The sequence below is a fragment of the Equus przewalskii genome, chromosome 14, assembly GCF_037783145.1.
Source record: "Equus przewalskii isolate Varuska chromosome 14, EquPr2, whole genome shotgun sequence".
Taxonomy (NCBI): domain Eukaryota; kingdom Metazoa; phylum Chordata; class Mammalia; order Perissodactyla; family Equidae; genus Equus; species Equus przewalskii.
The window spans coordinates 10,531,777-10,544,130 of record NC_091844.1 but is presented as its reverse complement, the minus strand read 5'-3'; the positions used below and the strand labels follow the sequence as shown (position 1 = coordinate 10,544,130).

At 45.8% G+C, this 12,354-nt stretch overlaps 1 protein-coding gene across 12 annotated transcripts in view; it reads right to left on the bottom strand.

Moving 5' to 3' along the window:
- Window positions 1-8,601: 8,601 nt before the first annotated feature.
- Window positions 8,602-12,354, bottom strand: part of CRACDL (CRACD like) — a 136,079-nt gene continuing 132,326 nt past the window's right edge. For 5 of the 12 annotated variants that reach the window (XM_070572058.1, XM_070572057.1, XM_070572053.1 and 2 more), the window contains exons 8-10: window positions 11,465-11,652; window positions 10,277-10,421; window positions 8,602-9,440 (exon numbers count right to left, since the gene is read on the bottom strand). In XM_070572058.1, the coding sequence (XP_070428159.1) occupies window positions 9,298-9,440; window positions 10,277-10,421; window positions 11,465-11,652 (476 nt within the window). In that variant the 3' untranslated portion in view covers window positions 8,602-9,297. The remainder of the gene's footprint in view (window positions 9,441-10,276; window positions 10,422-11,464; window positions 11,653-12,354) is intronic. The other 7 variants (XM_070572052.1, XM_070572051.1, XM_070572056.1 and 4 more) reach the window with 3 other exon arrangements.

The window sequence follows — 12,354 nt, the reverse complement described above, 5'->3', positions numbered from 1 at the left end:
TACTTGTTTATTCATCCATTCCGAAGACATCACCCGAGTCTCTACTCTGCAGTACACCATTGTGCTGACTACTGACGAGGGCGCAAAGCCACCAGTGAAAGATGACACCGCTAAGCTTGATGAGTGCTTTGCAAATGCAGTTGGCAGCCTTCTGCAGACTGAACCAAAAGAATGTCCTGAGAATGAATGAGGGGGACAGAGATGGAAGCTATCAGAAATTAGGGAGAAAGAATTAAAAACTGGGGATTATTCTCTTTTTCTTAATAAGCAATCACCTGCCGGAAGTATTAAAGCTTTTGCTGAAGAAAATAAGCTGCCCTTGCTTGTGGCTTACCACAAAGGCTCAGAGATGGTGAGGCTCACAGGGTCACCTCTCCCAGCCCAGATCCAGAAAGCCAACCCCAGCTCTAAACATAGACCACCGTAAACTTGTGTCTTAGCTTGCTCGGGCTGCCATAACAAAGCACCGCAGGCTGGGTGGCTCAAACAACAGGAATTTATTTTCTCTTAACTCTGGAGGATAGACGTCCAGGATGAAGGTGCCAGCAGGATTGGTTTCTTCTAAGGTCTCTCTCCTTGGCCTGCAGATGGCTGTCTTCTCCCCTGTCGTCACATGGTCTTCCCTCTATGTGTGTCTGCGCCCTAATCCCTTCTTCTTATTGGGACACTAGTCATATTGGATTAGGGTCCACTCTAGTGGCCTCATTTAACTTAATTATCTCTTTAAAGGCCTTATCTGCAAGTACAGTCACATTCTGAGGTACCAGGGGTGAGAACTTCAACTTGTGAATCTGGGGGTCACAATTAAGCCTGTAACAGTTCAGAAGCCCAGCGTCCTGGGAGAAGAGATCATAAATAGAAGAGAGCTCTGGAAACCTGCTGCGGCCAGTGCAGAAGTGTCCAGCGGACGCACAGAGCCGCATCCTGTAAGGGCAGCAGCTGCTGGGACTTCTAGGGCCCCCCGGTGATCCAGCACATGTCTGGCTCCAGCCACTGCCAGGAAAGCTGGCTCCCAATTTGGCCACTTTGAGTTTAGTGTCTAGCCCCACATTCTTTGTAAATTCTTCTTCTGCTCAGAGCTCGGAGAGGACAGTGCAACTTGAGGCAGGGGCTCCCGGGGGCTGCCCCACGCTCCGCCTTCTGCTATGGCCTCGTGGAGCGTGGGCACCTGGTGGAAGTGCCTGATGCTTACCGATGAGAGGGTAGATGATGTGGCGGGGTGGGCAATAACGAAACCAGTTTGATCATTTCCGTCATCCCTCTCCTTTGGGAGGAAAGATGGAGCATCTAAATTTAAGGGCTTTAGCTTCTGAAAGCTCAGGTTTACTTGGTCTAAAGGACTCCCTAGTGATTTGCCTGCAGTTTCCTTTGTCTCAGTAGCAATTTCGCATTTCCCTGAGTTTGATACCAGAATTCTTATCCTTGTGTGGAATCTTTCGGCCGCAACTTGTTCTTTATTGGACAGTGGGCTTAATGTTGAATCTGGTTTTCTGCAAATGTACTATCAACTGTCAAACGAGGGGCTCAGCAAGGAGGGCTGCTCATGCTCAGAGGTGTACAAGGCTGGAGGCCGCTGGTCTTTCTGCAAACACGTGAGGGTGCTTTTAGAGGTTAATAAGCAAAGTCCTGGAGTGCACTCCAACAGCCAGCCTGACTGCTATTATTTTTAATAGTCTTCTTGGCATCACAAACACATCTTTCCTGTATTCCATGCTAATGAGGATAATTTCCCTACGGAGAAGGCAGGAAGGAAGCTAGACAATGCATATAAAGCAAATGTCAACCACTGCCTGAACACCTGTGCTATAACCCAGGACCATGCATTCGGCTTGCATTATTTGTGCTATTTTGTCCTAAAAAGCCTATTCACTAGAGATTATTTTCATCTACCAAGGAATAAATAAATGTTTCCCTCCACATAGGAGTTAAATGGAAGTGACCAGAAGATTCAGGGGTGGGGCTGGGGAAGGAGATCTTCATCCCTCACCCCATCTTGTACGTCTGTAAAGAGGGACTGGGAAGGCCCCATCTTCTGACTGGCTGATCTGCATGGCTTCCTTCTCCTGGTAATAAAAAGCTTTAAATGCACTCTGGGCAACTACGTTCTGCATAAAAGCCCATTTGGATTATTTTCTGGATGACTACTTCTTGGTAATAATTAGTACTGAGAGCAATGTAATTACATTACATTACAAAACTAACGTAAAAGGCCCTGCCTCAGTCTACCACACGTTGCACACACAGAGTAGCTCCAGTCTGGGGAGACCACTCTGTCCAAACTCCTTTCCAGGGCAAAGATCTGTACAGCATCCCGGAGGGACAGCCATCCTCCCTGAACTTGCTCACTTTGAGTGTCAGAGAACTCACTCCAGACCGGGCATCCTGTCCCATGCTGGACAACTCTAATAGTTAACACATTTCTTCCTCTGTCTTTCTCTTGAACTTTCATTCCTGATCCTGGTTTGTTCCCTCTGGAGTTACACAGAATAAGTCAATTCTCTCTTCTTTCTTCAAACGTCCGAAGATACTTTTCCTGCCTCCCCTTGGTCTCTCTGAGCTAAACATCTCCTTTCTCTGAAGTCTCTTCCACAGGACACTTCCTCGCCACCTTGATTGTCCTCCCTGGACCCTCTTAAAGAAGTTAGGGCCTTTAAGTGGGATGCACATCACTTCTGCTCACAATGCCTTAGCCAGAACTCAGTGACAGCGTCCAAGGAGTGATAGGTGTATGCGTTGGGTGGGAGAGGGTGGCTGGAGTGTCATCTCTGGCTGGACAACTGCTTCCAGAAACAACTTCCCACCGTGAAAGGGGATCACAGGTCTTTGGTGTACCCTCTTAGCAATCTCTGCCATACAACCTAAGACAGACTGCAGTTCGGGAGGTGTTAAATCAAACTCTCATATAGCGCTTACGGATATTTTCTTAACTCCAAGTAAAATGTTAACTTTAAAACAAGTAGGAACTTTTCACTTTAGGACCCAGAAAAAGAATAAGAAACTGCTGTACTAGGTACTTGTTGCTATGTGACAAATCACTCCAAAACTTAATGGCTTAAAACAATAACAAACATTTAGTACCTAACGATTTCAGTGGGTCAGGACTGGGGAGCAGCCGAGCTGGACAGTGGGGCCTGGGACCCCTTATGAGGCTGCAGTCATCTGAGGCCTTGACTGGAGGGGCCAGTTCTCAGGCGGCTCATTCACAGGGCAGGTGGTGCTGGTGGCTGACAGGAGGTATGCTAGTTTGCTAGGACGGCCATAACGAAGCACTGCACACTGGGCAGCTTAAACAAAAGAAACGTATTTTCTCACAGTTCTGGAGGCTAGAAGCCTGAGATCAAGATGTTGGCAGGGTTGATGTCTTCGGAATCTCTCTCCTTGGCTGCAGAAGGCCATGTTCTCCCTGTGTGGTCACATGGTCTTCCCTTTGTGTGTACCTGTGCCCAAATGTCCTCTTCTTATAAGATCACCAAGCATATTGGATTAGGGCCCAAACTAATGACCTCATTTAACTTACTTACCTCTTTAAAGGTCCTTTCTCTAAATACAGTCACTTTCTGAGATACCGGGTGTTAGGACTTAAACATATAAATTTTGCAAGGACACAATTCAGCCCATAACAGGAAGTCTCTGTTTTTTCCACATGGGCTTCTCCACAGCCTGCATAGTGTCCTCAAGACATGGTGACTGACTTCTCTTGGAGAGAAGAGTCCAAACGGGTACAAGGTAAAGGCAGCAAGGTCTTTCATTACCTTGCTTCAGAAGTTGCACGTGGTCACTTCTGCTACATTCTAGAGTTAGAAGTGAGCACTAAGTCCGTCTCACACTTGAGGGAAGGAGAATTAGGCTCCACTTTTTGAAGAGAGGATTGTCAAAGAATTTCTGGACATATTTTAAAACCGCCGCAGCTGTTGTAGAAATATTTCCCTGTTGTTTTCTCATAGGATCCAATATAAAGATGTCTGTCTTTCCATTTTTTTATTCCTCAGTCTTCCATTTAAAACAGTCGCAAATCTAGAGCTCATCTCACCGATTGCATTCTTCTTAAAATTTCAGGGGCACATATATTTGCTTAATGCTTTTTCTTCTTGATGTCTTCTCTCCTGTGAAATAGATAAGCATCCTCTCCTCGGTGGATGAGGAGACCTTGCTTATCCTCCGGGTTGGCAGCCTTGCTCAAGCTAGACACCGTAAGTGTAGTCTTAGGCAGAGACTTATTCAAATCTGCATGAAGTAGGGAGGGAGGATATCGTCAGGGTTTTCCACTTGGTTCTATAAAATGGCTGCTTTGAGGAGAGGAGTGTGACAACTCAGGATGGATGGAGTCACAAGAACTTCCCGGGAGCCGTAGATGCTGCTGCTGATGGTTTTCAACATTAATCAAAGGATAGGCTTGAATGAAGTGGAGAAAATCTCATTCATCAAAATTCCCCTCAGCAAGATGACTCCATTTGTTTCGAAGTTCTGTTAAGCTGCTTGCAGCAGTGAGTGAGTGTGAGGGGCCAAGACAGGCCTGATGTGCTTGAGACAACCAAGAGAAATTTGTCCTGCTGGTGGGAGTGGGGCTACGGGACTAGGAAGCTAGAAAGGGCTACATCCTCTAGGAACTGTCCTCTCCATGTGACCCCATCCCCAAATATTTAGCAGGCTTGACCAAGACAAAGAATGCCAGGTGTGCATGCAGTTCTCCTGCAGACTGCTGAAGGGGCCGAGTTCTGGAGAAAGAGCAACAACCAGCAAAATGCATGAGTTCCAAGTGTGAAGGGGGCTGTGGGAATGCAAGACCCAGGGCAAGCAAGGGAAGGACATGACCAGGACATTGCATCACAGTGGGGTCTCTGTTGGCAGCTGGATCAACCTGGGGCTCCTGTTTCCAGCAGCCCACAAGTGCAGGCATTTCATCCTTGTCAGAAGCTCTGGAAGGCGAGGTGTGCCTCAGAAAGACTGCCTCAACAATTTCCCTTCTCTCCCACAAGTTTATTCCCATCCACATACAAATATGCTCTTGTATGTCCCTTCGAACAAACAACAAACATCTCCCTCCCCCCTCTAGTAATTGCCATCTCTTTGGCTCCCTTTCACAGTACAATTTCTTGAAAGTTGAGTACAGCTGATGTCTCCACAGGCTGGCTGGCCTTGACCCACTCTACCTATGCTTCTGCCCCAATATTCCACATAAATTGCTCTCGTCAAGGTCACCTGTGACTTCCGTGTTCACAGAGCCAGTGATCACTCTTGTTCCCATCTGGCAGATCCCAGCCTACAAAGCTGATTCCTCCCACTTCCTTCCAGCACTTTCTTCTCTTGCCTGGCTTTCCTCCTCCTTCACAGACCATTCCTGTCTCCTTTGCTGGCCCCTCTTTCTCTAAATCCGTAAGTGTTGACATGTCCTAGGATCAGTCCTGCCACTCTTCTCTTCCTCTTCCTGACCCTTGAATTCCTATCCCATCTACATGCTGATGATTTCCAAATGGACAACTTTCCACTTAGATGTTTAACGGGAATCTCAAATTTAAGATGTCCAGAATGGAACTTTTTGTGGCATGTCCTCCCCACACCCTACTGATGTAAATGATTTCAGTACTCACCCAGGAGCCCCAAACCAAAAACCTAGATGTCATCTCTACTTCCAGCCTTTCCTTCTCACACCAAATCAAATCCACCACCATGTTGGATTTTATGCTACCTTTAAAAAGTGTTTTGAATCCATCCACTTCTCTCCACCTCCATCATTTCCCTCGGCCAGACCACCATGATCCCACATGAACTGTGTCAACAGCCTCCCAGCTTCCTGCTTCCCCTTGCGTGCCCAAACAGTCCATTCTCACCCTTCAGCTACAGCTGGCTTCCTAAAATGCAAACCACATCACCTCCCATCACTCCCCTTCATTGACTTATCAAAGCACTCAGAACAAGATCTATCTCCCCACGTGGCCTGCCAGGCCTCCCACACAGGCCTGGCCTGCTTCCTGACGTCTGCGCTTGCTTCTTTCTCTTGTCCCACACATGCCAGCTACACTGCTGCTTGAACATGCCAAATGTAAGGACCTGGGAATTTACAGAGCTGTTACCTCTGCCTGGAGTGGGATCTGGGATCACTCCCAGATCTCTGCATGGCTGGTTCATTTTATTATTAGGCCATCTCTTCAGCGAAGCCCTTCCTATCCACCCAGTCTCAAGTAGCCTTTCTGCCACAACCAAGTCCCTCTTTCTTAGGCTCACCATTGTACTTAGTGCTATTTTCCCATGTTTTTCTCATGTTTCATGTATATGTATTTGCTGTGTCCCCTCCCTGCCCCAGTAGAACGCAGGCTACTCATTTGCTCATCTGGGTGCCTCCAGGCCCTGGTAGAGTGTCCACAAGGATGTGTTGACTGAATGAAGTGAAGGAATGAAGGAAACACCCCATAGTCTGTGTAGGTACTCATGATTAAAAATTACAAAACAAAAAAACCCTCACACTTTCTCCAGTCCTTCTAAGGAGTTAAAGGATGAAGGTGAAAGTGGTCACCCAGGGAAGCATCATGAGGTACGTGCTTGTCTCCAGGACATATGTCTTAGTCCACTAGGGCTGCTGTGACAGGATATCATAGACAGGGTGGCTGAGAAACAACAGAAATTGACTTCTCACAGTTTTGGAGGCTGGGAAGTACAAGAAGAAGGCGCCGGCACATCCAGTGTTGGGTGAGAGCCTGCTTCCTGGTTCATAGACTGCCATCTTCTCACTGTGTCCTCACATGGTGGAAGGGACAAAGGAGCTCTTTGGGGTCTCTTTCATAAGGGCACTAACCCCATTCATGAGGGCTCCACTCTCATGGCCTAATCACCTCCCACAGGCCCTCCCTCCTAACACCATCACACTGGGCATTAGGATTTAACATGTGAATTTGGGGAGGACACAGACATTCAGTCTATAGCCACACAGGAGCTCTTGAGGTTAAGTTCAGTGCTGCCTTGTCTGTGTTATGTCTTTGAGGACACAGATTCACTTCCACACTAAAGCTTTTTAAAAATAAGGACATCAACCAAGGACGATGTTTAAAAGCCTGGGGCCTGGAGTCCCTTACCAGGTGCTCACCTGCTGTGAGATCTGGGACAAGTGACTTTAACCTCAATGTTATCAGTTTCCTCATCTGCAAAGTGGAGATAAGTACTTACCCCCAGAGGACGGTGGAGAGGATTACAAATCATACATGTGAAGCACTCAGAGCAGTGTCTGGCACACAGGAAGGACTCAGTAACTGCTCACTGTGTTTCTTCTTAGGAAAACCAAGGCTGGCAACTCGTTGTAGATTTTTACCATCTCCACTGCCACTCTAGACTTCCTACATCATCTCCAAATTTTGGCCAGTCTCAGTTCCTCTCATTATGGCAGAAGGTCACAACCTCCATGCAGGAGGTGGCAGCTGCAAGACCACTCCTCTGAATTCTCCCAGTGTCCTAAAAATCTGCACCCTCCTAACTTTCCAGGTGCTAGAGAGAATTAAACCAAGTCCTGAAACATACAGAGAATATCAACATCTATTTGAACAAAACCGAAACAAGTACTTTTGATCTCACAGCGAAATCTACTGTCTTAGAATTGTTCATCTGAAACGTTCTGCTAATAGAAGAAATGATGGTTTGGGGTAATAACAGCCAACATAATTTTTTTCTAGTTAAAACTATTCATGTCTAAGCTTTTGGAGGCAGGCTAGATGGATGGAGTTCTTGTTTAGAGCACTTTCACCAGGGAATTCAGTATTGATGTTCTCAAAGAGAATGGAATTAATACATCAGTTTGAGTGGAGAAAAAAACTATCCCAGGACCTTTTCAATTAAAGTAGACCTGATCCAGTTGTGTAGTTCTAACAGAAAAATAATTATTCATGAACATGGGAAATATAGTAAAAGTAGCAGAACTTAGGGTATACAAAATCAAATTATAATATACATGAGGCCTGACTGATTCTGATGGCTAAATGTCCCCAGCTATATACACATTCCCACGGAGATTAGCTTGTTCAAAGGAACAAATTGGAAATGTTTTTAAAAATAGAGGTATTATGTAACTGAGACACAATTCTGAGATCTCAAATATATGCTCTTCCTCTGCTGGCTTCTTCACATTCTGCATTCATGAGTCATCCTGGCTAATGCATTGATAACCCAGTTTTCAGTAGAAATGTGCAAGTTATGTGTATGGTGAAGGATGGTAATTAGTCTTTGGGTGGTGAACATGATGTAACCTACAAAGAAATTGAAATATAACGATGTATGCCTGAAATTTATACAGTGTTATAAACCAATGTTACCTCAATAAAAAAAAGAGAAATGTGCAGGTTAGATTTATTAGATGCTAAAGAATTGCAACTTTTAAGGGAATTTTACATTTTTAATATGTACCAAATAGATGTAAAGAGAAAGAAATTTACATTATCTTCTCATTTCCAAAACTGGACACCAAAATTTTATTGGAAAAAAAATTCTCAAAAACCCAAACTCCAACTGAGATATTAAAGGAGCTATATATTAAGTGAAACTCCATACGTTGCATTTAACTCAGTGCTGGAGCACGTTCTCTAAATGTGAGTAGAATAACATTTACACATGGGACAGAAGCATGGTTAAAACCTTTTATTGAACAGGCAATGCATTGTGCAATGGTTAAGGACACAGATGCCTAGTGGAAAAATTTAAAAATCATTTTTGGAAACAGTCTATGAACTGATGAACTCTGCTATGTTCCTTCTGCTCCTTCTTAGAGTGGCTATCTTCAGGAAAACTGATGGTTTTATAGCTGCTCTTGAAAATGGCATCCCTGTTTTACCATAAACATCATGCCTAATAGTAAACATGAAAGGAGAAGATGGGATCGACAGGCAAGACGACGACCAGAGACGCAAGCGGATTTCAGGTGGAAGCACAGACACACGTTCTCCCGGAATGCCCTCTCTTCTGGCCTTGGAGGTGTGTCCCAGTTATGCGTCAGCATTTCATTTCCATTTTCTTCCTTGTCCAGGCCCCGTTTATCAAGGGAATTCTGAAAGACTCACATTCATACCTTTGGGCACAGGACCTTGTTCCTGGCCCTTTTCAATGGTGTTCTTGTTCGCGCGCACCTCTGGCCCAGGCCTGTGGCTGTGTGTCTGTTCTCCTTGTTTGCCTGGTTCCTTCCTCTTCCCCGAGCTTGCTCTCCCATAACTTGATGACAAAATCACTCTTAAGTTTCATGGTTTGCTTGCCTTGATTTAGCGGCAGTTTTTAACTTAGTGACCCGTCAAAGTAGTGGACATTCTTTATCAGCACACTGTCAACCTATTTTATAATTTGGGGCATGTCACTCCAAGCTTGAGATTTCTTTCTGGCAAGTTCCATCCAGGATGGCTGATCTGTACTGGCGTAACTGGCTCTCTTCAGCTGATGCAATTCTTTCTCCATCATTATTGCAGACTGAGCTGCTGGAAAGACGACAAAACAAACAGAAACATGACCGGTGAGTTTGGATTTTCACTTAAGCCTCTTGCTTTTCTTTAAAATATACATTAAGGTCTCAACTGTGGTCTCAAAGATAAAATCCGTCAATGTGTAACCATGTAAAGAAGATTTAGGTATAGAATAATTTATGTGATAAAAAGACTTAAGAGCAGTTCAGACAGTTCCAGCAAGGCAGAGAGGTGAGAGATTTTCCCAGAAAAAAACTGCAGGAACTCTGGAGGCTGGTGGCACAACAGTGTGAATATTCTTAACACTGCAGACCTGTAGACTTAAAAATGGTTAAGACAGTAAATTTTATGTTTATTTTGCCACAATGAAAAATAAATAAAAAATATAGATACACGCAACAACAGAGATGAATGTAAAAACATCATGCTCAGTGAAAGAAGCCAGATGCAAAAGAACACTTATTTTATGATTCCATTTATGAGAAATGTCCAAAAAAGGTAATATATAGAGACGGAGAGTAGATTAGTGGTTGCCTAGAGCTGGGGGTGGGAATGGTGAATGATGGTGAACGACTGTAAATGGGCATGAGGTTGCCTTTTAGGGTGAGGGAAAGGTTCTAAAATTGGATCGTGATGGTTGTACAACTCGTAAACAAACACTCATTGTCAACATTTACTCACTGAATTGTACATTTAAAATGGATGAGTTTTATGCCATGTCAATGATATCTCAATAAAAGCTGTTCAAAAAAATCAATGCAGCAAGTCATTCAGAAAAACAAAATAAAAAAAGCAAGACCAATCCCGGAAACGCATTTCAAGGTGTTCGGTAACATCTGCAGGTCTCATACCCAAGTTCTGATGGGACAATGAGATCCCTCTTTGCAGCCCCTCCTGGAGACGGAGCCTCGTCCCCTCCCTCCGGTCCACAGATGGCTTAGCAGGGGCTATCAGGAAAGATTTGCTGCGGACAAAGTCGGCTTGCTTCATGGGCTCCTATTAGGACACAAGAAGGGAACACATGTTGTCTGGTCACCTGAGACTCAGATGGGGGCAAAGGTGACCAAAGGTAATGAGCCACAGGGTGTCTCTGCCAACATGAATCCTGTCGCTGGCACTTTCTTGGGAGCTCTCATTTGCGCACTCCCTGATGTTGAGCCTTCAGGATGCTGGAGCTCATGCTAGTGGGGGGCCTCAGGCTGTGCATACAAGGGCGTCCTAATGTCTGCTCTCTCCCGCACCTGGCCTCGGCCCCAGATGTTGGAGGGCAGGGGTTCCATTTCAAAGTCAAAATGAATTGTGTTTGGAAATAATTTGGAGATTTTTAGGATGCTTGGTATGATGCCCCAAACTGGGATCACTGGTTAATACTTGTCTTGTAAACTCCCTAAGCCTGCAGGAGGGTTTTCAAGCGTGGGTACAATCGAGGTTTTGGTTAAAACGAAGGGAAGCAGGTCCTACTGCAGGCTCAGGCTCATTTCCCACATGGCTGACATACGCTTATGGGTTTACCGTGGTGGGCACTGGGGGGAATACAAAAGCTGCTAGCCTCAGCCTGCTTCTAAGCATAGCTGTTTGGGTTTGAGAAGGTTGTCTTCAGTCCAGAGTGCCAAATGGAACCCTGGGTTCCAGCTCTGCAGTCCTAAGTGAGGAAAAAGGAGCCCTAGCAAATGGCCAGCATAGCAGCAAAAACAGGGCTCGTCCATCACTGTGCAGTGAGCTGAGATGGGGATGTGGACATGGTTACAGTGTGTCTAGCCAAGAAGTTACTTTAACCCTGTGCCATTTCTTCAGATGCTCAGCTGCACTGCCTAGGAGGCAGGGAGCAGAGAGCTGTCTCCACTGCCTTAGAGATCCATCCGCCTGTCTGCCTCCCTAACAGCCCGACCCATGCAAACGGCAGACAGCAGCCGTCATCAGAGGCAATGGTCTCAGCAATGACCATGCAGGATGGATGGGCATCGCGGGCGCGCGACCCCCAGCCCAGCCAGCTGCTCTCTCCTGCACCTGCACAGACAGACAGGGTTTGCTCTAAGCACCTGGGCTCTCTCTGGTGCCTTGGCTTGCTTTCCTACTTCCGACTTCAGGGGCCGGGCCCCAGGCCTGTCTTCCTGGTTGGGAGGCTGCTCCGGGGCACCTCGCCGCTTCTGCCGAGCCATGGTGATCCAGGGTGGCGCAGGCTGGCCCTCGGCTCCGGGCTCCGCTGCTGCAGGAGGCAAGCCCTTCTCTGTGGGTAAAGACACAAGGTTACCTCCTAGTCCTAGCCCCTCTTTAGTCTCACCTTTGGCTTCTCCCCGACAGAGAGCACTCTGCAGGGGAGAGAGGGGGAGGGGTCTGGGAGTCTCTCTAGGGAGACGACTACTTTTCTTCAGGGGACTTTGTTTTCTCATTTAAAGACGCATCGAAGAGATTATGCTCCTCTAGTCTGAGCCACAAAAACTTAAGTGCAACAGCTCCTATGTGCACACTTTAAAGCCAACGTCCTCCTACAGCATAGTTTCTGGAATGAGACAAAAGTACACAAATATACAAGGTTTCTTCCACACAAGCCTGCCATTTTGGACCAGCACAAACTACCTGATTCCCAATTTGCTTGGAAGTTGTAGACACACTATTATTCTCTTTTCTTTAAAAAACTATAAGCATCACCTTCCCTTTGTAGGGGTGACACCAAAACCAGCCACAGTTGTTTTCCTTAACATTCTAGAGAGAAGAGAAATAGCGCCTTTAAAACCTTAACGTTCTGTTGGATTTTCTTCCATGTTCGCTGTGCTCATCTCTGGGTAGTAAAACTGTGGGTCATTTTCCACCTTACTTTTCAACTCTACTGTATTTTCATATTTTCTGTGATGAGAATTTATTACTTTCATCAACAGAAAAAAGAAGCGAGCTTCTTTTTTACAAGGAAACCTCTGGATTAAATAAGTGG